This window comes from Manis javanica, chromosome 7 (genome assembly GCF_040802235.1).
Source record: "Manis javanica isolate MJ-LG chromosome 7, MJ_LKY, whole genome shotgun sequence".
NCBI lineage: Eukaryota > Metazoa > Chordata > Mammalia > Pholidota > Manidae > Manis > Manis javanica.
Genome location: NC_133162.1, coordinates 14,838,281 through 14,865,839, shown reverse-complemented (window position 1 = coordinate 14,865,839; position 27,559 = coordinate 14,838,281). Strand labels below are relative to the sequence as shown.

The 27,559-nt window shown below is 39.8% G+C and overlaps 1 protein-coding gene across 2 annotated transcripts in view; it reads left to right on the top strand.

Annotated features, from left to right (window-relative positions):
- Positions 1-471: 471 nt before the first annotated feature.
- TRUB1 (TruB pseudouridine synthase family member 1) overlaps positions 472-27,559 on the top strand; it is a 37,958-nt gene continuing 10,870 nt past the window's right edge. Inside the window, exons 1-4 of one of the 2 annotated variants that reach the window (XM_017658074.3) lie at positions 472-807; positions 3,874-3,972; positions 10,459-10,514; positions 17,730-17,811. In XM_017658074.3, coding sequence (XP_017513563.3) covers positions 522-807; positions 3,874-3,972; positions 10,459-10,514; positions 17,730-17,811 — 523 coding nt within the window. In that variant the 5' untranslated portion in view covers positions 472-521. The remainder of the gene's footprint in view (positions 808-3,873; positions 3,973-10,458; positions 10,515-17,729; positions 17,812-27,559) is intronic. The other variant, XM_017658073.3, reaches the window with a different exon arrangement.

The following is a 27,559-nucleotide window of genomic DNA, read 5'->3' as shown; positions in this document are numbered from 1 at the left end:
TAATACCCTCTGAACCGTGAATCCTAGGACAGAATGAATTGAAAGAAGCAGTGAACCAAGGGGAGCCATGGTTCTTCACAAGCTGCAGCAAAAGTCAGTATTTTTATTTTCTATTCTTGGATGCTGGGTTTTCTTAGTTCTGGAAGGGTTTGGGCAAGTGGGATATGAAGAGATTTCCCGCTGAAAATATACACAGATTTGCTGTTGGAGTCAGGCAGTTTAGGACTCAACTCCAATTACACCTGAGGCACTAAACTAATCCCACCTGAGAAGCAGATAAGATTACAGGAGAAAAACTAGTCAGTCCGTCAGAGCCCTCACAAGGCACAGCCACCTCAGCGGGCAAGGAAAAGGCATGGACTACAATTCCCACAAATCCTTGCCCCTCCGCTTCCCCCTCCCACAGCACGCCCGGGCTGCACAGCTTGGAAGTTAGGAATGATGCGCGATGTCAGGCGCGCTTCTGGTTACGTCACTAGCGTGGGACTCCAGGATACAAAACCACTCTGGGCTACCAAAGTATGGCAGCTGCTGAGGCGGCAGTGGTGTCGCCGTCGTCTTTGAAAACAGACACAGCTGCAACTCCTGAAACTGCAGGAACAGCCGCAGCGACGGCTGCCACCTCGCCAGCGATGGGTGCGGTGGCGGCGGTTACGGCCGCTGCCAGGACCGGATCCGAAGCTAGGGTCTCCAAGGCCGCTTTGGCTACTAAGCTGCTGTCCCTGAGCGGCGTGTTCGCCGTGCACAAGCCCAAAGGGCCCACTTCAGCCGAGCTGCTGAATCGGCTGAAGGAGAAGCTGCTGGCAGGTACTGCAGCCCGGGAGGGGGCCCAGCTGAGGCGGGCGCCGCGACAGCGGAAGCCGCTGAGAGCCAATGGGCTTTTTTGCGCGCTCAGGGCTCGAGAGAGAAAAGGAAGGGAACGGGAGAAACGTGGGGCAGCTCTGGCCCGGCCCTGCCCTCGCGTGAACTCCTGTAGCTTTGTTATCAGTTGTTGTTCTTAAGGGAGAACAAAACACAAAAACCCCACACATAACACAAATAAACATCTGCCCTTGGTCATGCAGACCAATTTTCTGTAATCTGATCCCCCAGGAGCCTTTTGTTTTGTTCATGTAGATGAACCCCTCCTGAAGGAAGCATTGGCTGTCAAATCCCAAAGTTGCTTTCTTAAAAATATGTTGGAAGTGCAGGTATTAGTTAACCAAGGCTAAGAGTGGATTTCACATACTGGACCGGAGTTACTTAGAGACCCTTGTACAAATGCAGATCTTAACTCTTGCCCTCCAAGAGACTGTAATTCTGAGGGGTAGTTTTAGAAAACTTTTTTTAATAAACTGTCCCTCCAGGTGATTCTGGTGTACATAGACAATGGACCATATTTTGAGGAACACTTGAGTAAAACTTGGTCACTTCTCTCTAACAGCATTCTTTTTGTTTGTTCCTTCCTATACACTGGGATAATATTTGAAAAGCCTGAAGGATCTCTCAGGTCATCAGCCCAGTAGATCGTTTCAGAGTGTCAATCAGTGAACCTTAGATTTGGACACCTACAAAAAGCCAGATTTGTGCTAGCCTACAGAGACTCAAAGATTAAAGATACTGTCTCTTCTCTTAACTGAGCCCATAGCATTATAATTTCTGTGGCTGTTGGTGATAAACCTATTTGCTAGGTATCCAAAGCCCTCCAGAATTTGGCCCTGGCCTGTCTTACATTAAACCATTGTTTACTGTCCCCTGGCAAACTTTACACTTTTTTTTAAAGCAAATAAATTATTCTGACAAGGATTTGTTAACTAACACTGACACAATACAGATTCAAATATTCACTGGCAATTGGTACAGTCTTGCAGATGTTTAATTCCAGTGTTATATCTACTCATTCTTTTATTATACTTTTCTTACACTTTTCATCTGTAGGAATAAGTCACATAGGGTATGTTGAAGGAAGGAACTGCATCAAAGGCAAGCTTTGCGGTGTCATTATAGAGTTATTTCCTTCATATAAGTGCTTTCACTTGGCCTGATTTGTTAGCTAAACTATGGCTCTTTTGATCCTCAAGGTAGTGATTACCATTCATTATTTCAGACAGATTTCTGCTAGGATCAAAGCCATATTGTGACCTTCTGGTTAATCTACCTCAAAGAACTGGAGTTCTAGTGGAAACTTGGTTAAAACTGATTGTTTCAAAGCTGTTGCTGGACCATCTTCTGGAAGCCCCTCACTCATTAGCGGACATTCCCATTACTCTCCATTTCTATATTGCTTGTGATTGACCTATTCTATGTTTATGCTGGCTATCCCAAATGCCATTCTCACTGGCAGTCAGAATTACCTGGGAAGGTTCTTAAAGATACACATTCCAAGGCACCACATTTTATTGCCTGCCAGGTTTGACAACCGCTGATTTAAGCCATAGTTTTGTCATGGCCTCTATTAACATTCCTTGCCTTTCCTTATAGTGATTCATGTCATACTAAAATCCCTGCTCTTTGTCTGTTGGAATCCATCAAAGCCCGAAACCTACTAGAATTTTATCGCTAGAAAAGACCTCAATAAATATTCAAACGTGAATGATACCAATGGGGTGAACCAAATTCCAATACAGCAGGTGTGGTGTGTTTTCAGACTTGAAAGAAGTAAATTTGACACAAAGGGAAGATAGTAAATTGATGGGCCTTTATACTCCAAGGAATGTCAAGTTGAAAAATATAAAGAGTTCCCTAAAAGGTTTCTATAAATTCATGGATTGGAGATCCATAATGGATTGCAAGTGAAAGGTGAAGGCTTTGTAGCCTAGGCCTGGCCGTGGGGATTTATGTTGAAGCAGTGATGCCATTATCAGAGAGTGGCACTAGGACTGTGTTCCTGACACTGGTTCTGTATCAGCACGGAGGTAATTATGCGGCGAGGCTGAGCAGTCCAGCTTATCCTTCTGGCCATTTCATCTAGCTTCTCCATTATTGCTTTGCTTATCTCCTTTTCCTTTCTCTGTCCTGTCTTTTCATTTTCTTCTGCTTTATTTTTTGTCTTTTTGGTGTCAGTGGTTGTAAGGCAGCTTTGATGGGTTTGGGAAGTACAGGCCGGCACAGCTGTTCCGGCTCTTCTTTCTCATTTGAAGTCCAGTAGCCAATATTCTCTCAATATATTGTTATATAACAGCTTATAGTACTTTGTAATTTCCAAAGCACTTCAAGATAACATTTCAGTTTATTTTTGCAATAGGAATATGAGAGAGTCCAGGTTGGCATCTTCTTTTTTAAATGTAAGTGCTTTGGAGGTTAAGAGGCAACTTAACTGTTAACTCCTTCCCACATGACTTTTTGTTGAGATTAGCTTCATTCAGGAATTGAGAATTTTGATTCAGGGATGAGGACAATAAACACAGTTTGGGAACTTAGTGTTCTTAGAAGTAGCCTTGTGTGAGATGTATGACTGGTGCTAGGTAGCTGGGTACCAGGAAAGAATACCAGGGATTGAAAGAAATTTAGAAGCAAAATTGAGGACTTCCAAAACTAGCTGCCTCTATTAACTAAATTCCTTTCATCATTATCTACAATCTCACCACTACGAGGAATTTGCTAGATTTTTGTGGGTTAGCCTGGATAGGTGCTCACATTAAAATATTTTTTTTGCTTAGGAAATGAATTCCAGTTTCTACACAACTACTTTTGGAATACTTTTTTGTAATTTCAGGAGTGCTGGTACATTTTAAAATCTATTTGCTAGCAGTGTTGTTATAGTTTTAACATGTTAAGTTTGTGTAATACTTCTTCGTTGTTTTGAGGGCTCCATCCATTCTAACCACTGTATTTATGCAGATGCACTTCATTTGTCTTGGTAATTACCTTTTCTCATCCAAATTACTCTGTTAGAAGCTGGAATGCCTTCTCCAGAATGGACCAAGAGGAAAAAACAGACTTTGAAAATTGGACACGGAGGGACTCTAGACAGCGCAGCCCGAGGAGTTCTGGGTAAGAGATGTGAATGAAACTTTAACTGTCACTTAAGGTCAGAAAGAAATATTGATTGAGAACAGATAAGATTGACTAAAGCTGTGTCATTTTCAGTCCATTTTGGAATATTTCAGATCTAGTGGATTTGTAATGCCATCTTCTAAAGAAGCCCCTAAATGGTACAAGGTATACAAAGCTATTAGAACCAGCCACTTTATGTATGGACAGGACTTTGAGAAAGGATTTTTATCTGTGCAGAAGAGAGTTAACATAGCAGGCCTGAAACTGCTATCTTTAGAAAGTCATGATTGCAAGGCTTGTCCTTGGCTGGCATCTGGGTACCTGGATTTTGGGAGTGTTCTCATCCTTTCCTATTTGATAAGAGTGGCTTGCTCTGCCTCGATTATTCATATGAACAGTGTAGTTTATGCTGAAACCCTGCTTTCCATCTAGTAATCTGAAATTTTGTCCTACCACTAGGCAGAGGGTGCCTGGGTAACCTTGCTCTCATCCCCTCCAGTGAAAACTGGGTGTTGAGTTTCTACTGAGCTTCCCTGAGTAGGAACATTGAATGTATATTACTGCTTTTACCACTGTTGGAGAAAGGAGTATACCTCCTTCTTCATAGGAGGGAGAGAGAATATGGAAACCTGTGCATGGATTTCCCTAGTGTCTTTTTCCGTTATGATCCTGCCATGTGACAGTACTGTGTCACTGTAGTACATCCTAGCTATGTATGGATCTCCCAATGTGGGGTGGCGGTCTTTGGTGCTCCCAATAGATATATATCTCTTTTTCCTACCTATGCCAAATCTAATCTCTTGAGATCAGCCCCCTTAAGAAGATAAGCATTACAGTTCATGAGACGAAGTTACTTTCTCTTGGAAACATATTAGTTGAACATCTTATGGTAGAGGGAAATTGGTAGAATTGAGAGTAGAAAAATCATTTATCTTTTTTTTAAATCTGCTAGAAGCTACAGGTTGCAAAAGTGTGTATGCTCAGGCTAGGGTATATTTTACAAATTTTTTGTAACTATATCCATAGTCATATCTTCTCCTTCCCCGCATACTAGAAACAAACCTGTATAGAACAATACTTACCTTTTTTTATGCCGATATTTTATATATATATATATATGTATATATATATATTTTTAATTCTGAACAGGATCCACTAAGTTTATTTCCCAGTGCACTAATGGGTTGTGACTCATGGTTTACCTAAAATACTGTGTTGTAGTATCTGATCTGTTTTGTTAGAGCTAAGATCAAAATTATATAAAATTATATAAAAATATAAAGGAAGATTTAAAACATTTAGATTGAAATAAAATAGATACAAATAACAAATGTTATCTAAGTTACCTAACAGAAATGAGTACTTATTAAGAAGAAAAGGATAAAATTGGTGAAGAAAATTGTATTTTTCAAGAAAATTAGAAACAATATGATTTTGCATTTTCTAAAATTATAGATTTTATTTAATGCGTGTTGGGAAAAATATCTCTACTTGAGGTTAAAATAGAAAAAAACACAGGGAAGTTTATCTTCCTGAATTAGAGAACTTGAAAAGGCAATTTCTGACAACTTAAAGTTACTGTTTCTTACCATAACTAATGGTAATTATTGAACACTTACTACATGTGAAGTCATTGGCTTAGGGCATTCATAAAATTATACACTTTAATCCTTATTGTAAACCTGTAAGGTAGCTATTATTATTTTCACTTTACAGAAGAAGAAATGAAGATTCGAAGGTGAAGTAATATGTACATTGTTGCAGTTAGCGAGTGGCATGGTCAGGGTTCAACCTGCATCTGCTCGGTTCCAAAGCCTCTGCGCTAACCTAGGATAACAAACACCGGGCGCTGCTGCCTTTGTTTGCCCTCCGCAGACCCATAACAGGATTGCTAGTTAATCACAGCGTTCCTGCTTTGCCATTGGTCCTCGAAGTGGCTTTAAAATTCTTACCTGTTAGCACTCCCTGAGTTGAAGCCTGTTTATTAAGACCATTCTGTTCTACTGTTTTGCACCATAAATATAAGAAGAGACAGAATAAGAACTGCTGCGAATTTATGGATGGACCAATTCTACTAATTTCTGATGGTTGTTACATATTTCAAATATTCAAGGCAGTGAATAAATAAATTTATTTTAAGTGATCTTGTTGAAGCTTCCATTTTAGTATTTGAAAGGGTGGCATTTGGCTGAAATTTGGAGGAGTGGAAGAAGTTTCATTGGAAACAATTTTGCATTTGTAGGCTTAATTTATGTTTGATCACAGGTTTTATGATGATACAATGTGTTTATATGTCAAATTTATTGAGTTTTCTTCTAAACTATGGTTTCTGATAAGTAATAAAATACAAAAAAACCTATACGTGTCCAGTCACAGAATTAGGGATGTTTGTAGTCTAAGTTAGCAGTTCTAGGGGCTGTAAAGAGAAGCTGATTTTTGTTGTATGGAAAAATAGAAACCAGGTCTGTAATCATGAGTTTGTGTACTGGCTTTTTTGTTTACTGAGTACACACACTCGAGGAAAAATCCCATAACCTCTTTGAATCTGTTTTTTGATCTCTTAAAAAGGGGTAACACTTATATAACTCTCTGTAGATTTATTGAAGTATCTTATGAAATATCTATAATATACAGATATCCTGTAAAGTACTGTATAAAGGTCTTTTTTGCTGTTTTTACAAAACTGAATTTTTGTGAGAAAAAATACTTTTACTGTCAATGTTTTAGACCATTTTTGCTGTTTTTTTCCTTTGTAATATTAATGGTACTGATTAAAAAATTTAGCTGACAAGATATAATCTCAAACTCAGATTTATCGGTCTATTACTATTTGTTGTCTATAATGTATATAACATATACTTCTATGAAGAAGGCTTGCAAAATTCTCAAAAGTCCTGTGGTGGGCAGAATAATGATCTACTGAAGATGTCCATGTCCTTATCTTTAGAACCTATGGATATTTAAATTACATTACAAGGGAATTAAGGCTACAGATGGAATTGATGTTGCTAATCAGCTGACTTTAAAATAAACAGATTATTCTGGAATATTCAGTTGGACCCAGTGTAATCACAAGGGTCTTTAAAAGAGGAGGAAAGGAGAGTGATGTGGCAATGGAAACAGAGGCTGAAGTGCTGCGATTGCTGGCTTTAGATGAGGAAGGTGGTCATGAGCCAAGGACTGTGAGCAGCCTCTAGAAGCTGGAAAGAGGCAAGGAAGCTCCCCTAGGCAGGCTCTAGGGAAAGGTTCTCTCCCTGGGGTCTCCAAACAAGAATGCAGCCATGCTGACACCTTGATTTTTAGCCTCATGTTCCATTGGGAGAAGTATAAGCAAATCAGCCTCTGAGGGTGGAAGGAAAGAGAGAGAGGCCAGCAAGTCCAGCTTGTGTATCATAGAGGTTGACTGAGGGGAGCACCTACAGAAGCTTGTCCTGGGCAGCCACAGGGTACAGAGCATGGGAAGCAGAGCATGGGAAATGGCAGTGGGAAGAAAGTATAGATAAGGTATCTATGGGTTAAATACAATTTATTCAGCAATTTCTCTATTAGATGTCATTGAGGTTATTTTCAGGGTCTTGTTAGTAAGACTGATTTTGCGAGGAACATCTTAGTGAATAAAACTTCTTGTTTTGGATTATTAAAATACATTCTTAGAAGTGGAAAGATACAGATTTTTTATGATGATTGCAGGTAAGCTAGAGAAGTAGATAAATGGCAGTAAGAAATTTCCAACTGCAAAAAGCTTTGGAATTATATGTGTAGGATCTGTGCCTGTCCTGAAGTGGCTCTCCTCATAAATAAAGTCTGTCTTTATGATTTGGGAATAGAATACTAGGACATTTAGATAGGTTTGGAGGTAGTGGGTTTTGTACAGAGGAACATTTGAGCACAGAAAATTTGGAAGGTGGAGTAGTAGTTGAGGCAGAAATAGGAAAACCCTGTTCTTCATTCATCTCCTAATACTGCACACTTTTTCAGACTGTTGTATCTTTGTTCATGGTTTCTTTTTGAGATAAACTGCTCATCTCTGTTTACTTTAGTTGTAAACCCTGACATTTCCAGATTCCAGCTGAAATGCTCTCTCCTGTATGTGAAGCCTGACCACTTGTTCTTTTCAATTACTAATGTAAAACTTCATTATTTTCTTTGTTTTCATTAACTGACTAGGACTGAAACCAGTCTTAATCATTTCTGTGCCTATATGCTAAATACTGAGTAAAATTTTGGATGATTGAATGGGAAAAAGCTGAGTAAAATTCTGTCCAGTAAACTATCACTTGAACTAAAGGCTGCTGGATGGCTGGGTCTCATCTGCAGATAATTTTGCTACTTGCCACTTCTGCATTAATCTTCCTGAAATTCTGTTTTCATTAATCATCAACTTTAATAGGCCTTGGTTTTCTTGGATATAAAATGAGAGGGTTAATCAGGGTACCTCTAAGATGCCTTCTTGTTTTAAATTCTGTCATTCTGGATCACCGAACTGGCAGAGAAATCATTAGTTCATCATTTTTGGCATGATAAAGTCAAACATGTCAGCCTGCTCTTAAGACACCCTGCACTCTGGTTGGTAAACACTTACTATGCTCATCGTTGTGTCTGAGAATTTGTGCAGTTTGTCCCTTCTTTAAAACATGTTTCTCTCTTTGTATATTCAAATTCTATATATCCTTTAAACCCTAACTCAAACTCTGAAATGCTTGAATGAAGCATTCCCTGGCCTCTTGAGCCATTTAGAGTGCTCTCTCCTCTGACCTCCTGCAGCACTTATTCTCTCTGTTCATTTGGACACTTAATCATATACTATCATATTGTTATTCAGTGTTTATTTGCTTATTAAGTAAGGCAGCTTTTTTGGAACACCTGTGATTTCCCTTGTCTGAATTTGATTTTCCCCATGAAATTATAAGCTTTTTCAATGTTAGGAAATGTGCAGTCCCATTAAAAATATTCTTGTGACTGTATGTGTAGTAGCTGCTCAAGAAATGTTGATTGGGGCTTCTTAAGTAAAACTGCATCAGATCTTTGTTGTTACACAGTTTTTGGCTTGGCAGCAGCAGTGCTGTTGGAAGAATGCTGTGCCCAGCAGAGGATATTGAAGGCAGACACTTCTTATCTTAGTCCTTGAACTAGTATTACTGTCAAAGAAGCTTAGAAGGGGTTTGGGATAGACTATGAATGAGTTGGGATTTGTGTTGGGTTTCAAAGGACAGACTTTGAATACTTCACTAAGGAGTTGGTACTGGAGCATTGGGACCCTATTGAGGATTGTTGGAGGGCTTTGTAGTGTGTGATACAGGTTTTCAGGAATGGTTATGAGATAGTATGAATTGGAAGAGGAAGGGATAGGAAGTAGAACAGTTTTGCAGCAGTTTAGGCCGATTTAGGCTGGTGGCAGTGGGAAGAAAGCATAGATAAGGGAATAAAGTGTAGGTGAGTAAGGTGGCAGGATGAAAAAGGAAGGGAATCTGCTGTTTGACACTCTGGTCTGAGTATTAACTCCACTGTGTACTAGTTGTCAGATGCTGGGCAAAGGTCTTAGTATCTCTGTGCCTCAGTTTCCTCATCTATAAAGTAAGGATTATTGTATTACTTCCTATGGGTGTTAATATGGATTCAGTGAGCTAATGAATGGCAAGCATTTAGTGTGGAATTGATATATGGTCAACTCAATGAATGATATTTGCTATAAACATAATTTTCTCAGCTTGCCAATCACTTCTTGTTTCCTCTTGTAATTCTGAATTGTAGTGGTTATATTCTGGTCTTTTACAAAATTGTATCCATTGATGAGAAATACTTCAATTCTTACAAAAAGTTGCTTGCTATTAAGTGAAGAAATGCTTATAAACTCTCATCCTTACCTGGTGAAATGTGTTGTGATAAAGACAAATGATAAATAAAGCTTGTAATGGAACAGACAAGGGTGTCATTGTACTTTATATGTGGTGTGTGTGAACAGACATTCTCCAGGCTCTCATTTTGCCCTATATTCTTCCTTGTGTTGGGTTGATTTGTTACTTTTCTGTTTGATTGTATACTGCTAAGCACTAATCATCTTTAAATGGTTCATTAGCTATGATAATGGCTTTTGCTTTGTTTAATAATGAACTCTGTCAAAAGACTTTACTGTACTATGGTTAATTGTACCCTGTACTTTTTATTGATGCCCATATCAAATTCCAGTGAGTCCCTTGATATTTTTCTCAAACTTTTCATTATCAAATTGTCTGGGTTTAGGTTTCTATCATGCTTAACACTTCAAGAAAGTGAAAGCAAGTCTCCCATTCCCCCTTCAGAATTTCTTAGTTGCATGACAGGTTCAACTGATTAGAGTAATAGGAGCCCTCAAATTGTGCTAAATATATGCTCTTTCCAACTTCCCATCACTTACGCCAGAAAATTATTACCTAAATATGTAGGTATTTTTAACACCTAGTTTTCAGAATGGAGTGTCACAATATTTCTTTCTTTGGTTTGTAGTGATTGGAATTGGAAGGGGAACAAAAATGTTGACCAGTATGTTGTCTGGGTCCAAGGTAAGAGTATGGAATAGTTCTTTTTTTCTTTTTTCATTAGTTTTTCATAAGACTTATGTGTTGGATTTTAATCAATAAAAAATAAACTGTATATTACATCAACAAGTGTCATTCTTGAGTATTATCACAATGTCTGTCATGAAAACTTAGATTTCAGAATACTGAGACTATAATTTGGAAATTCTTAATTGAAAAAACAAATTTGACTTATGGAAGCAAAACCTCTGCAGTGCCCATAATTTAAAAAAATTATATTGGCTTTTTAAATAATCACATTTCTTAAATGCAAGGGAGCTTAAAGATCACTAAAAAAAAAAAAAGACTTTTTTGTTTACACCTTGGAATTTCATAGAAACACCACCATTTTATAAACTAGGCACTCTCTAAAAAACATCTGCTTTGTTCAATAGTTACAAAATGTATACTAAAGAAAGGTGTGGGGCTTCTTTAGGAAGGTAAGTTACATCTTTCATATATATGAATAACCTTGATTAAACCCAAAAGCACTTTTTGAGGAACTTGATAGGAAAGAGAGAAGGGGTTACGCAGAGGTAGGAGAGGGTGTAAATCCGCAGATTGCTTCAGACATTCGGTGAGAACTATTCATGCAAAACAGCAAGGTGGAAGGAGCATTGAAACAGAAGTCAGCGTGTCAAAGGGCTACCCTCTCAGGCCCTCTGTGTTTTTCCTTAGGAAAAGTGATTTGATCTCCTCTTGTGTCTATTCCAGCTCTACAAAAGACAGTAATATCTGTATTCTAATTAGCCACTTGGGAGGGTTAGAATAGCTGGGGTGGAGCAGAGAAAATGCCTATGAAAAGAAGATTAATGTGCCACTAGGTAGAGAAGTTCAGCAAGTTCCTGAACTAGACTTTGTTTTAAAATGCTTGATCTAAGTGGAATATAAATAGTTGGAAAAGTGAGTTTGTCTAAATTGTTTCTTAAAAAAAATGTGACCATTTAAAAAATTACTGTTCACTGCAGACTGATGACTTTGGAAAGTATATTTTAAATGTTATGGTGACATAAAGTTGCTAAATAAGTTTTATACACACCCTCATTTTCTGACCCTGTTTATTCATGGATACTGGCTCTTGGACCACACTCTGAGCAGCAGTGGTCTAAATAAGCTTTTCTTAAAATAAAAATCCCTGGAGATCATATTGCCTTTGACATCCTATTTTAGTTATTAAGTGGACTAAAAACCTGTGTCATTTTGTTGGAAAGGATCTTAGTACCTTAGATAAATGGAAAAATTTCAATGTAGCTTGCTCTGTAATCTTAAGTGTTCATGTTAAAAAAATCACGGATGAGAAAAAATGTTAGAATGAAGGAACTTGTTTCATAGTGTATTTATACATTATGGTTAAATATACAGAGTTTAGAATTTGTTTCTGATACAGGGTCTTGCCAGTTGCTTAGTATTTGTTTAACTCTGAAATATAAACAGTGGTTCCTTTGATACAGGGTTATGTATGATTTTTATTTTCATTTTTCACTTTGTTTATGTTGTCCAAATCTGTACAGTGAACATGTTCCTTTTATAATAATAACAAAAAGATATATTTACATTAAGGAATTTGTATTTCCCAAATAAAATATCTTGAGTTCTTTGGAATACTCATTCTCCAGCCCTCCCTAGCAAAACCACAACTACACATAACACACTATATGTCACTGAAAAGTTTTACTTGTAAATTTCAGGCGTATTTCCAGATACATGACTGGAAATGTAAATATATCATTGACTCTGATTTAAGTCTTGTTTACCACAAACCATTCTGGTATTCAGCTGGGAAAGCTGAATGTCAAATGGTAAAATTATAGACCCTCAGATGACTGTAACATAAATTCATAATCCCAGGTGCATCTTATTACAGAAACCTTAGTTTTTGGGTGCTTCACATTTCAAAAATAGCATTACTATTTTGTTAGCTATTTGTATTTCTTACACTTTTAATTTTAGATTATGCATTTGTTGAGAAAATTAAGTCATTTTTAAGTACATGGAATATTACGTTTTTATTTAAAGTTAAAAACTGTTAATGAATTAAAAAAAAATAGATTCTGTTTTAGACCTGGAAGGAATCTTAGAGATTCTTTTATCCAGTGGCTTTCAAATTTTTTTGACCAAAACCCATAGTAAGAAATTCATTTTACATTGTGACCTTTATATACACAATACATATAAAAAACAAAAATTGCATCAAATGGCTTTAACCCTGTGTATGATGTGCTCTTGATATATTTTCCTTCTATTTCATTTTTTTAAAGGTGCCTGCAGCCTCCTAATTGCGCACAGATATACTATTTGACCTAATGTTTACTCTTTTCCCACTTCCTACTTTTACAGACCAATTTTTAATTTACATCACAGCATTACTAGAAAATTTAGACTTGTAGTTTGTGTAGGGTGGAGTTACTTCAAGAGTAGAATTATTTCTAATGGGTGGTAGATATTCAGTGTTCATGTTGACAGCCATATCACAAAACACCCTTCCCTCACCATCCAGCCCTAATTAGAGACATTACTAATTGACATGGCCTAACACCCTTTCCGGCTGCACCAAGACACACCCTTAGAATCCTTTCACATAATGTCACTTCATACAACCACTGTCAATTAGCAGATGGAGTGCTGACCTTTTTAATAAAATCTTTGTGCCATCAGATTATTTTGTTTGCATTCTGTGAAGACCAGTATGCAGACCACGCAACTTCGTTCTTGCCTTCCTTCTCATTCAGATCAGAGTATGATTTAGAAGTCCCACTCCTCCCCCCATGTTCTTCATTGTCATTCTCTTGTTTTATAGTAATCTTTGCTCTGCCAGTGATCATTTTTCTCTTGAGTCATTTCCTTTTTTCCCACTGTATGCTCTTTTGGGATTACATGTAGGGTGTGTATGAAAAACATCTGGGTTTTTTCTACATTGCCTCATATACAGAAATTACTCAATAAATGCTCTTGTTACTGTTGCTAAATACTTTACCTATTCCCAAATCTGTCTTCTGAGCTCCAGGCATGTTGGAACTCTCTAACTGCATGTCCCTTACACACCTGACATTTATTTTATCCCAGCAACTATCCCAGCAATGAATGCAGTCACTTTCATTGCTCTCATTTCTATCTTTGATTTCTGGTGACCTGGGCAAAACATGGCATTCACCAGAGAGAGGACACATACCAGTTCTTTAAGGGAAAAGCTCCTCTGGACATTAAAGTCAGAAGGAATTGTCTTACTGTGAGGGATATTGAATGACAGATAGATGGTGGTTCTCAAGTGTAGTTTTACAACAGATGGAGAAGTGGATCTACATAAAATATAACTCAAGTAAAATGATTCTGAGAGAAGTTAGCTAATGTGTCCCTTTGGTCTAACCTAATCTAATTAACTATGGAATTTAGATTACCTAGAGAGGCAGTGGATGCACAGTCCCTCTGCTGTCTTCCCTAAATTATACTTCTTTTTGAGCCAGTCATGCAGCAGAAGCTGGAGAGCAGATGTACTTTGAAGTAACAGACTTTGATAAGGTTTTACAGTATTATCTTTATTAGCTTTCTATCTTGCTGATTAAAGGTAGTTTACTTATATATGCTTTAGAAACCACATAAGCAGATGTAAGGTTTGATGCTTTATTATGAAATCACTGATACCAAGACTCTAACTAGCATTTTTCCAGATAAAAGGCTACTCCCATATCTGTGTGGAGATTAAACCAAAGTAGAACCTGTAGGCAAAGCCAGGATTTCCTCAGAAAGCAGCTTTGTATCCCCTACAACAGTTGAACAAGTGCTAGTTGTCGTTGGGTCACTCAAACTTTTCCAACCTGGATGTGTTCAAAGGGCAGTAACTTTCCCCAGGTATGCAGGAGCATTTTTAGGTTAACCAGTCAGTCAGTGTCAGCTCTGATGTGTCACTTGAATAATGCTCCTGTGAAACTTAGCTTAGACCTGAGCATTTCTAATGCGTTTTCTCCAGAGGACAGTCTAATTTGTACCTTTTCTTTATACTCTGTTAATATTCATACATTTCATAAGTACTGTATTTGAAGGGCTTACACTTATGAACTGTAAAGAGCTATTCCTTTTTAATGAAGACATTTACAGTCACATATTTTCAATTTGGTAGGTTTTAAAAAAAAATGTTCTTCCTTATTTTAAATAATACCCTTGCTTGCTTGTTTATGAAGCTTTGAATCACAAGCTTTATACTCAAACCTCAGAAAAACAGTTGCCTAGTTGAGATGGAAATAATTGTGTATACTTTCTGTTATGAAGACATTCTCCTTTCTTGAGAGTAGGAAAGCCAATTTGCTCTTAAAGCTGTCTAATATCTGCTGTGGGGTTCAGGGAACTTGAACATTAGTGAAGTAGGAAGTAGAGTTGTTTTAGAATCAGTGAGAAACCATGAACCCCAGAGAGCACACAGTTCAAAAGAAACTTCCTTAAAAATTTCACAGGACATTTGTTTTGTTGTAGAGGAATTATGTTGTAATGAATATATTAATAGAATTTAGGCCAGTATAGAATTTAGGCCAGTGCATAGAAATACTTAGACTCCATAGGATAAAGTGGTAGGGTTCTCTGTGTGTGTGCGTGTACACACACATTCCCATGTTTTTTTCCCCTCTGTCTCAAATCTGCTTGGTGGTAAGGCTTTGTGTCACCTGTTCCTGATGAGCAGTGATAGCATGGCTCTGGTGGCTAATGAAAGGTGCACATGTGTATTAGTGCTTTAGGCATTTTTCAGTTTTAATTTCTAAATGTCAACAGATAGAACACATATGAAAAAATATTTTTGTGCCAGGGTTTTTCAATACCTTTCAAATGTATATATGGGTGCTAAAGCCACAATATCTGAGAACTGCTGGTTTAGGTATTATTTCCCCTAAAAGGAATCCAGCATGTAACCAAACTCAGTGTAACCACAGAACCTGGAATGAATTTTAAACTTGGCAGATACAATCTGGATGTCTAAAACTGTGGTGAAGTATGAAGAATTGCACACAGGGGTCCTCTCCCACACATATATAATTCTATCAGCAACTTTTTATTAAGCTGCTACTGTGTTTCTTTCTAATAAGAAACAGAACAACAATTTTATAATTTGGGAAGAAAAGGATCAATATACAAAATGTGCTTGGAAAACAGCATCTGTTGGTGATCACATGCCAAGCAGTATAAACCACTTAGAACAACAGACATTATTATCTGTTATCATCTTTGATACTCACTGTCCTGTGTTTTCTCTATTGATGTCTTATCCTGTTACAGTGTAACCTTCCAGAAGCAGGGAATTCTTTAGTATATATTTTTGTATCTCTCAGGAGCACCAGGAAAATAATTTGTGCATTCACAGTCCTTAAGAAACAAGATTGAATGAATGAATGAATTTACTAGTGAATGACTGAGTATCATTGATGTGGGTTTAATACAGGCCTTTTTTTATGTAAGAAACTTATATTGAGCCTCTACTTTGGGAGTGGGTGATTGGAATTTGGGATGGATTAACAGGCTTTAGGGTTTGATTGCTAGAGAAGAGAGGAAGCTTAAGGCTAGGGAAGTAGCGTGTGCCAAGGCACAGAACCCCTGGAGTCCAAAGACTAGAATGAGCATCACATACTTGGAAAGCTTGTTAGAGTTCCTGTTATATTGCAGAATAGCACAAAAACATTCAAGGCATGTTATAAATGATTGCATCGTTTTTTTCTTACGAAGCTAGACAGATTATTAAGTGGAAAATCAGAAAGAGCATTTTCTTTACTTTTCTCTGTGAAAACTCACTGTAACCTAATGAGTCATTCTAACCACTGTTACTTTGAATCATTCTATATCTTGTTTTTTTTAATAGCGATAATGATAATATTATTTTTTCCATTGCTTACTAGTGGTAGGCACCATTCTAAACTTTGCTCTCATGAGGTACTGTTATTAAGATGAGGAAATGAGGCTCCAGAAGGAAAGACTAACTTATTTACTAAATATCATGAAATCAGGAGTCAAACCTTCGAGTCTGTGCTCTTCCCACGTACCCTGTTGTACTTCTACCTACAATGCTTAATCAAGGGTGATTGCTCCAAAATATAGAAGCAGGAGTGGGGCATCTCAGATAATGAGATTGAATGTTTAGTTACAAGAAACTGATTTTTGTCAATACTAATGACATTTTAAAAAATTAATTCAAATACTTTGGAACATTCCCTTCTACCCTGTATTTAAAAAAAAAAAGTACAACAGAAGGTGATTTCATCAGTGGGCACTTAAGCCAATACAAAATGTCTGCTTGATTATGGGAATTTGAGGTTTTGATATTTTTCTCATTTTAGTCTCTGTTCCCTTCACTAGCATAATGTCCTAAAAAATATATATATTTCGGCTAAGTATTTTGAGCTTCCTCTTTAAAAAATTGCCCACATAACTATAGTTTATTTTCAGTGGTAATTATATTCCTGGCATTTTCTCACCATTTCATGTGATGCTTCGTATAAAATTTGAATTTGACCAAAATAGAGGAGTGTAAAGAATACATACTACAGTTATGCCCTGAGAAGAGAAGTAAAACAATCCTCACTTAACAAAGGATGGTCAAATTCTTCACTTAGGAATAATGATCAGTTCTTAAAAGTGACTTTTCTTCTTTGAGAAAGCTTAAGAAATAGCAATTTTTTTATTAGAACACATAATAGTTAAGTACCTTACCTCTGCTTTATTAGTTTTGCCCATTTCTACATGTTTAATTTTTGTTTAAATGCATAATCAAGTTACTAAGACGAGTCTTAGTATTTCATAGAGGAAGTAGTAAACTGATATTATTTTAAAATTAATTTTAATGGTATATTTATATGTTGGTAAAATTGGTGAATGTTGTGATGGCCAAGAAAGGGTTTATTATGTCATTCTCTCTACACTGCCTGTGTAACACTGGTTTTAGAAATTGTTTGCAACAACAGTGTGTTTATAAAACATAATTATCAATGAAATAAGGCTTTTCTTTGTCATGTTGGGTGGTGTGGGAAGTTTGTGAATGTTCCGTGGTTTACACAAGTGCTTCCCACATGCCAAAAATGAACAAAACAATTGTGGTCTACTATTTTTGCCTTTATTTTGTATCAAGTTGATATTATTAGTGAAATTCTGTATATATAGCAAGATGTGCAAAATAGTTTTTCTTTACCTTATGGCCTATTTTTCCCCCTTGTTTTTCTCTTCCTCTAGAGGTATGTTGCCATTGGAGAATTGGGTAAAGCTACCGACACGTTAGATTCTACAGGGAAAGTAACAGAAGAAAAACCTTACGGTATGAAGTTCATCTAATGTGTTCTTTTTTTTAACATTTAGAGAAAGTTTCTATGAGTTCAGAATTTGAAAATAAATCTCTAACCTGATATTACCAGTGATTTTAGTTTTTAGTATATTTCTGTAGGTTAGTAAGATCAGAAGTTGTTTATCACATTGCTTATTTGGTATAAGTACGCTAATAAATATTTACTATTATAATTGCCTCTTTTCCCATAATAAGTTTTTTAAATGTTCAGAATTCCTCCAAATACTTCCCTTGTCCAAAAACCTTTGTGGCTACAATTAAGGACATGTTTTCCTAGTAAATGGAGAATAAAGCAGATAGATTCTCTTGTTAGATTTTACCTGTGTCTTGCTGGTGTTTTATTTATTTATTTTACAATGACTTCTTAGCTGTTGAAGTAAATGTACCAGGTCTAGTGCTTTAAAAATAATCCTGTTCCTGTGCTTTTGGACTATGTAAAAAGATACGACAGGGGGAGAGCTATTTCTTTGAAAATAAAGAAAGCTGAGCTTGCTGGGGCCCACCTTGATCTTTCTACCATTCTTTCTTTCACTGCTTTAAGAAAGAATGGATAAATGAAATGGTTTCCTAGCAACTCTCACAGTGCTTATGCTGTTTATAATGCAGCAGTTTTGTGTAGTCAGTGCACCTACTTTATTATGTCATCAGTTGTGAATTGTTTGTAGGCTTTCTGGGTTTTTTTGCCTGCATTTAGTGTTATCTCTTCTTAATTTAGCAGTCGGCAGTCTAGCATCTGGCTTCTCTGTGTTTTTGTGTTGAGTGTCCTTCATACATATTACATATTGCCCCACCCTGAGACTAATCATTTTCTTGTCCATTGTAGCTTTCACTTGTCCTGCTGATATTTGTATGTAGCTTCCTACCTTACTTGATTAAGTAAGCAACAGAATCAAAAGAAAAATCTCTGATTTGAGTCTCTTAAGAAGGAGATGTTGAATTATCCTTGAAATTATTATTATTATTATTATGAGGTAGCGAGAGAGAAGTTGTACACTTATGAACCAGGTTGCTGGCTTTTAAAACTGGTTATACGATTGTGCTATTAAATGGGGGAAACTAGAAGAGGGCCAGGATAATGAGAATACTTGAACATACATACCCTCCCTGCCTTCGCCTGAGCATTTTAGAATTAAAAAAAAAAACATCTCTGTATTGTGCTATTTGTAACCTTATTTACTTACATTAAATAAAGCTTAGTTTGTTATAATTCTCATTATAATATTGAAATAAGTCATGGACAAACTAAGTGACTCTTTCCAGGTCCTGAAAAGGAGAGCGCCCCATAGTTTTTAACTAGTATTTGTAGTCCTAGAAAATAAAAGCTTACAGAATTTTTCAGATTGACATAATTTTTCTGTGTGATATCAGTAAATAAGCAAACATGTATCATATGTTTAGGCGGCTCTAGCAGGTACCAAGGGGGAGATAAATAAGGAACTTCTGTTTCATGTCTAATGGAGAACTAGGACCTATGCTCTCAACCCTTTGAGGCCTGAGACCTGTAACCAATATTTTGTAATACCTTCCTTACTATCCTGAATAAAATTCAGAGATGTTTTAACCTACCTACACATTAGGAGAAAAATCAGTATAATACAGTCAACAGAATATAAAGAAGAAATAAAAATAATTTATAGTTAAATAGGTACTTTGATATGTAAATTCACAGACATTACTACACTAAAAGTCTTAATGAAGTAGTCAGATGTTTACACTTATGCATAAATTGCTGTGAATGCCACAAATACAAATGCAGATTGATACGGCTGTGTTGTATTGATGACTCAGTATTGGAAAATTCAGTATATGACAAAAAGCACACAAAAATGCCAATGTGTTTAAATGGAAAGTAGTTAGGTCCTAGCCTCAAATAACTATAAACAGGTTTTTCATCTACATAACTATCTGGCAGACATCCGAAAGTCATGTAGTGCACAGGCCAGTTCATCGTGCTGCACTGTCCTGCAGCTTGCAGAACACGTAACGTCCCACTTCCACACCTGTTAGATGCCACTGATGTTGCCACCCACTGCCCTCCCTGCCCCACCACTGTAACAATAAAAAATGTAGTTCTTAATTGACCCGTTAAGAACAACTGACAAATGGATGAAGTAATTGAGACAGTACATACTCAACGGCAAGTGAATGCTCTTAAGTCATTTTTGTCCTACATAGACAAATACTATTTTTCGGCATTGTTTCAGATAGCTGAAGAATAAGAAAATGGGTCTCAAAATGAGTCTACTCTCAGTAGACTTAAAGTTCAAACCCTATTAATAGGGCCCTTCCTGAAAGGAAAGGAGCGACACACAGCAGCAATTCACCGGAGAATTCCGCTTTATTAGGGAAGGTGCTGGGTTATATAGGAAGGGGCATGGGGTGATTGTGGTGTTACTTCTGTGGGGCTGGTGGCTGTTGGCTAGGTGCTGGGATTGGGAGTGGGGCGAGAGGTGATTGGGCTTCAGGTGGCGCCGGCGGGAACCGAAGACCCTGAAGAGAAGCCGGAAGTTTGCCATCTTACTGGTGGGGGCCCTTCATTCCCCCCTTTCTCCTCTATGGGGTTGTGGACTTTGCTTTCTCTCTGACTGTTTCCTGCTGAACGGGGGCGGAGAAGGGAGTGAGGGCTTGAGGATCGGGAGGAAAGGGTTGATAGGACTCCCCACAGTAAGGACGAGTAGATGTGGACTTCTTCAGGTTGGAAATCAATGAAGGTTCCCTGTAACCATAGGTCGAGGACCTGTTGATTCTAATGGTGCCAAGAGGATATGGGTGTCAGGAGCCAAGCGTCTGTGGCCATTGTTTCCAGGAACAGTTTTCAGTGGGGAGAGGGGTCCATCTCAGTGTGTGGTGAGGAGGTTACGTGAGGGTGAGGGATCTTCTGTGGCCAGAAGCTGGTAGTTCCTGAGTAAAAGCTGGTTGAAAGCTTGATTAGAGATTTTTCCGACTCTAGATTGACTAGAGATTTTTGGGATTTGATGAACTTTATTATACAGGGTAAGAAGAGACAGGCGGGAAGAATGATTATTATGGGGCCTGCAATGGGCCAGACCCAGGTAAGGAGGGGGTTTGTTAGTATTGAAGAGAATGGGTCGGAATTGGAAGCAGAGTGGAGGCTGGAGGCAAGGTCGGTGAGTTTGGTAATGTCAGTTTCTACAATGCCGGATTCGTTGATGTAATAGCAGCACTCTTCCCGGAGGAAGACGCAGGTGCCGCCCTTCTCAGCTGTAAGCAGATCTAAGGCCCGCCGGTTTTGAAGGGTGACCTTAGCTAGCGAAGTGACCTGTCTTTGGAGAGAGGCTAGGGAATCGGCAGTGGATGTCAGGGGTCCCTCAAGTTTGGCGTTGAGATCTCTAACTGCCCATAGAGAGTGACCCAAGGCTCCTCCCGAAAACCCTGCCCCAATGGCTGAGGTGGTCAAAGAGATACCGACCATGATGGGAAGGAAAGCAGCCCTTTTTGTGCACGAGGGCAAGGAAGGTTGGAGCTCAAGGAATTCTGCCATGCTGTAAAGTGTAAGCTGTGGGATTAGGGTGACGAGAATGCAGGGTGTGCTGGAGTTGGGAGGCAGTGAAGTGCGCTGGACGGGGGTGGAGTCGGGCCTACACAGTGGTGGATGGTGAGATTATCTGTGTATTCTGGTTCCCATAGGGGTATGTCTGCCAGGGGGCAGAGGGGTTGTCTTTCTGCATGGAAGGAGTAGTTGGAAATATTAAGGGGCACGGCAGCCAGCAGTGGGCGCTGTAGTGATGCGCACAAGAAACAATTGGCGGTGTTAAGGGTGTGGTCGAGAAAGATGGTGGTGTCCTGAATGAGCTGTAATGAAGAGTAGGAGAAATGGGAAGAGGGGTGGGGATAAGAAGATGAAGAGGCGCCATCAAGAGTTTGGATAATGACTTTTTCAGAATGTCTGATATCTGATGCAACTTGAGAGATCTGGGAATGAGAGGGAACATACTTTCGAGAGATATGAAGGGTACCGTGGGGAGTCAAGGACCCCCCGTAGTAAACTGAGGCTGTGACTTTGGCAGCCCATCGCGAGTCCCAGGGATCTGGGATTGATAAGGAGAATGAGCCGTTGGGATATTTCATGAAACAGTTGGAGGAGTAATACTGTGGGTACTGGAAGTTACTCATGTAGTGAATGGTGCAAGACCAGTAGGGACATCTCCTGTAGGTGTCTGGCTATCACCTGCAATAGGCTTGTTTTTGGTCATAGAGGAAGCAGAGGTAGGGAGAATAAGGGGAGCTGCTAGTGAACACTTCGGTGGAGGGAGGAAAGTGGAGGTATAAAGGCTCAGAGCAACTTTTCAGAGGGCAGTCTGATGTGGCAATGAGGGCAGTAACTTTTGTTCGATGCTGTGTGTAAGTCTGTCTGACTTTGAATCGCCATACAAAGGAGGCTGGGGTAGTGGGGAAGACAATAGGAATGAGGAAAAAAAGCGAGAGAGCAGTAAAGGAGGAAAAAGTCATGATTTGGGTATGGATGGCAAAGGGGGTGAACAGGATTTTGGAGGAAAGAGGACAGTAAGGTCAGGAGTCTGGAGGGAGGGAGAGTCTGCAAACTTTTGTAGGTTAAGAGATCTTTTAGGTGATGTGGGACAGAATGGTAAGGGGCGCCCTGAATGTTAGTTTATGAGCTTCCTTCTGCAAGAGCTGTCTAGCGGCTAGTGCTCGTAGACAGGGGGCCCATCTCTGAACTGTGGGGTCTAATTGCTTGGAGAGATAAGCTACTGGGGCAAAGGATGGGCCATAATATTGGCCTAGGACTCCTAGAGCTTGACTGGACCTCTCATGAAGTATAATGAGAAGGGCTTCAACAAATCAGGAAGATGGAGAGCTCGGGCTTCCACAAGGGCTTGACGGAGCTTAATGAAGGAGTGTCGGGGTGAGGAGGATAATGGTTCTTTAGGGGGGCCCTTGCTGAGGTCGTATAGGGGTTTTGCCAACAGGGAGAAGTTAGGGATCCACGCTCTAAAATACCCAGCCAGGCCTAGAAAGGAAAGGATTTCTGTCTTGGTTTTGGGAACGGGCAGGTCAGAGACGAGCCGTTTTCTGTCTAAGGTAATGGACTTTCTTTGTTGAGATAGAAGGAATCTGAGGTAAGTGACAGGAGGGGAAGAGATTTGAGCTTTGACGGGGGATACTCGGTAACCTCTGGAAGCTAGAAGGTTAAGTAGGGAGGCAGTGTCAAGTTGAGACTGTTCCCACGAGGGACTGCAGAGTAGAAGATTGTCCATGTATTGTAATAAGGTGGACTCGGAGTGATCATGATGAAACTGTTTGAGGTCCTGAGCTAGGACCTGTCTAAAAATATGGGGACTATCTCGGAAGCTTTGTGGCAAAACTGTCCAAGTGAGTTGTTCAGAATGTCTTGTGTATAGGTCCGTCCAGGTGAAGGCGAAAAAATCTTGGGAGGAGGGGTCCAGAGGGATAGGAAAAATGCGTCCTTGAGATCTAGGACTGAGAAGTGGGATGCCAAGGCAGGGATCTGCGATAAAAGGGTGTATGGATTTGAAACTAAGGGATGGATAGGGACAACGGCCATGTCGATGAGGCAAAGGTCTTGGACAAGGCGGAAAGATCTGTTGGTTTTTTTAACAGCTAATATGGGGGTATTAAACGGGGAGTGAGTGGGTCTGAGGTAATTTTTGTTTAAGAGATCTTGAATGATGGGTTGGAGGCCTATGAGGGCTGAAGTGGTTAGGGGGTATTGGGCCTGACAGATATACTGAGAGGGATCACGTAATTTGATAGAGGCAGGAGGACATAGAGCCACGGAGGGGCTTGTAATGTCCCAAACTTTGGGATTTACAGGGTGTATGAGGGTGGAACTGGAGCTTTCATTGGGTAGAGGGGGGTCGTCGGCTATGAGGGCCATCAGAAAGGGAGTACTGGGGGCTGTGGGAGTAGATATAGTTATGGAAACGTGTAGGAGAGAAAGGATGTCCCATCCTAGTAAAGGGATGGGACACTGGGGCATAACCAGGAAGGAGTGGGAGAAAGGTATGGGATTGTCCTGGATTGTGCATAAAAGGGGGGGGGTTTAATGGGAAAATCTGTTTACGTCCTACCCCGACTATAGGAGTAATGGCTGGTGTGGTAGGGCCCTGGTATTCTCGCAAGACTGAGAAGGTGGCTCCTGTATCTAGGAGGAAGGAGATGGGGCAACCGTCTACTGTTAAAGTAACCCTGGGCTCCTGTTTGGTGATGGAAATGGTCGGGCGAGAAGCCCCCGGGCCCCGTCAATCTTCTTCTGCCAGCCCCACTACGGCGGGCTTAGGATGGGGGTTGTTCGTCCAGCCTCTCCTTCGGGTGGTTGGGCAATCAGACCCCCAGTGGCCCTTTTTGTGGTATCTGGGGCATGGGATGGTAGGAGATCTGGGGGAGGGGCACGCCCTTGACCAATGTCCCTCTTTTCCACACTTGAAACAAGCTCCTGGGGGGGGCTTGTTTGTAGAGGGGCGCCCAGGTTGTGGTTTTATCAGCTGGGCCCACATTTGGAAATTGGCCTGATCAGCCTTTTGTTTACGGCGTTCTTTCTCCTCCTCCCGGTTATGGAAGACTTTAAAGGCCACTGTTAGGATCTCAGTCTGTGGGGTAGCGGGGCCCTGTTCTAACTTTTTGAGTTTAGCTTTAATGTCGGGGTAGCTTTGAGCATTCAGGGAGGGATGAGGAGGCTCCCATGGCTAAAGGACAGAGAAGGAGACAAACAGGGGAAGATGAACGGAGATCCTCGGGCTGGAGGCAGACCGCAAGGAGACAAAGGGCATCCCCCATGATCCTTGGTGGTCTGCGGAAACTCATATACGAGTCGGAATTTCTTAGGAAGTGTGGGTCGTCACCCAGACTTCCCTAAGAAGGCAGAGTGCCGGAGTCACGAGGTACCTAGCACTAGGAGTTTTCGGCAGACAGAACAGATTTCGGCGGACGGAACAGAAGGAGGAGGGGGGGAAAAAGGGAGCGTTCTCATCTGCAAAGGAGTCACCTCATTTATGGCTATTGGAGGGGGGCCTGAGGGTCTGCCGCAGCCGTGAAGGCCTGAGGCGGGGATTTATGGCTGTCGGAGGAGGGGCCTGAGGGTCCGCTGCAGCCGTGAAGGCCTGAGGCGGGGAGAGTTCCCTCCTCGTCCCCGAGCGTCAGGGCCTTGCCGGATGATCACGGTCAATGGCACTGCGATAGCTCGGGGAAGAGTGGCCCACTCTGGGGGAAAAACTTACCTAAAGGCCAGAGAGGAGTGGTGAGTGTGATGAGCCAGCACCGGAAAAAGAGGACGAGGGCAAGCTGCTGCTGGTGTCGGGGGGAAGACAGGGCCCAGTTGGGGTGTCCCATCTCCCGGGTTTCGGCACCAATGAAAGGAAAGGAGCGACACACAGCAGCAATTCACTGGAGAATTCCGCTTTATTAGGGAAAGGTGCTGGATTATATAGGAAGGGGCATGGGGTGATTGTGGTGTTACTTCTATGGGGCTGGTGGCTGTTGACTAGGTGCTGGGATTGGGAGTGGGACGAGAGGTGATTGGGCTTCAGGTGGTGCCGGTGGGAACCGAGGACCCTGAAGAGAAGCCGGAAGTTTGCCATCTTACTGGTGGGGGCCCTTCACTTCCCGTTATGTTATTCTCTTCTGTAACACCTTCCTTTAATCGTGAACAGCCTTTTTCACCATTTATAAATACATACTCGCACGTTAATCCCTAAGCTGTGGGACTGAGACCATGTCTCTTTTGGTCCTCACTGTATTTTTGGTGTTCAGCACAATGTGTCGTATATAGAATAAAGCATTTAGTGAGTGAATAAATAAGGCAATAAAGGCATTCCCAAAGGTCAGCTGCAGCTAAGTCACAGGAGAGACACAGTATCTTCCTAACCTTCTGCTGCTTTCTCATCCCTATCCAGGTGTTAAGTGTCAGGTACCATTGCTGGTGTCCCAGGACACATGGCTTCATCATGCTCATCTTTTCTCCACTGAGCTCAAGATACTAGGACCATGGCTTCTCAGCCTGTCTTAGATGTAGGCCAATCTTGTGTCTGTTTTATTGGGGGGTAAGAAAAGTAAAAGGAAAGTGATTTCTCATGCTACTCCTCTTATTCTGAGCACTACAACCCCCAAGTCCTAAGATAGGATGTTACCAGGTCTTCTCAGGTGGAGGTGGCTGAATTCTGTGTAATGGGAATGGCCCCTCTGGAACTGCGGTTTGGCTGCCCACACTTCCTGGAGGAAGATGACGAGTTGAAGTGGGTTTCAAATTGTGATTTAAATGAATAGGGCACAGGCTATAGTAGGGCTAGTGTGTAGCTGGGTAGCAATCATCTTATGGTGCCTTTTGTTTGTATTTAAGCCTTATTATTATAAAGTATTACCCCAATTTTAAAAAGTGAACAAAACTTAAATTTACAGCTCAATGAACTACCAAAAAGCAAACATCCATGCAGCTACCATTCCAGGCGAGAAATAGGAGATTCCTAGAAACCCCTCTCATGTCATGTTCTAGCCACCACTCCGCATATAACTGCTCTTCTAACTTCCAACACTATGGTGACAGTTCTAAAACAAAAGTATAGTTTTGTCTATTTTTGAACTTTATATAAATAGAGTTGAACAGTATGTACTCTTTTGTGTCTGGATTCTTCCACTTACTGTATTTGTTGAGATTCATCTATTTTGTTACATGGCTCAGTATTTTGGACTTAATATGGCTGTGCGTGTGCCACTGTGTGAATACCACACTATGTGAATATGTATATGTATATGTATATGTATATGTATATGTATATACATAAAATGTGTGTATGCAGACATGTAATATGAAAGCAAAGCAGTAAAGCTCCTAGGTTACAGGAAAATATCACATATATACACACACACATTGTCCTGTTGAGACATTTGGATTGACCCCTAGTTTGGGGCTTTATGAGTAAAGCTGCTGTGCATATTTTAACCTGTCTTGGTAGACCCATGCAGTAATTTCCCTTGGATATATAACAAGTGGAATTGGTGGGTCAGAGGATAAGTGTGTATTTTACTGTACTGGAAATTATCAAGCAGTTTTCAAAGTGGTTGTGTAACTCTTCTGTACCACCAGCAATAAGTAAGAGTTCCACTTGCTCCATCCACATTGTTGACAATACATGTAATAACAATACTTTTAATTTTGACCATTCTGCTAAGTGTGTAGTAGCATTTCATTGTGGTTTTAATTTGATTACTAATGGGATGCAGCATTTTATTCTATGTTTGTTGGCTCCTTAGCCATCTTCTTTCATGTATTGTCCAGGTGTCTTGCCCATCTGGGATTGTTTTTTTTTTTTCTGCCCCTATTGAGTTGCCTGTTTCTTTTTTTTTTTATGAGATCTTTATATATTCTGGATATGTGCTCTTCTTTTGGCTATATGTGTTGCAAATACTTTCTTCTACTCTGTGGCATGTCTTTTATCTCTCTGAACTTTATCTTTTGAAAAACAGAAGTTCTTAGTTTTAATTTAGTTCAACTTGTCTTTTCCTTTATGGTTAGTCCTTGTGGAGCCCTGTTTACAAAAACTTTTCCTACGCCAAAGGCATGAAGATATTTTCCTATATTCTAGAAGCTTTATTGCTTTGCCTTTCATATTACATGTACAATCTATCACTTCCTTCTATATGGTCTGTTATTTATCCTTGTGCTAATTCCAAACCATCTTAATTGCTATAGTTTTAGAATAAATATTGATAATCTGAAAGAACAAGT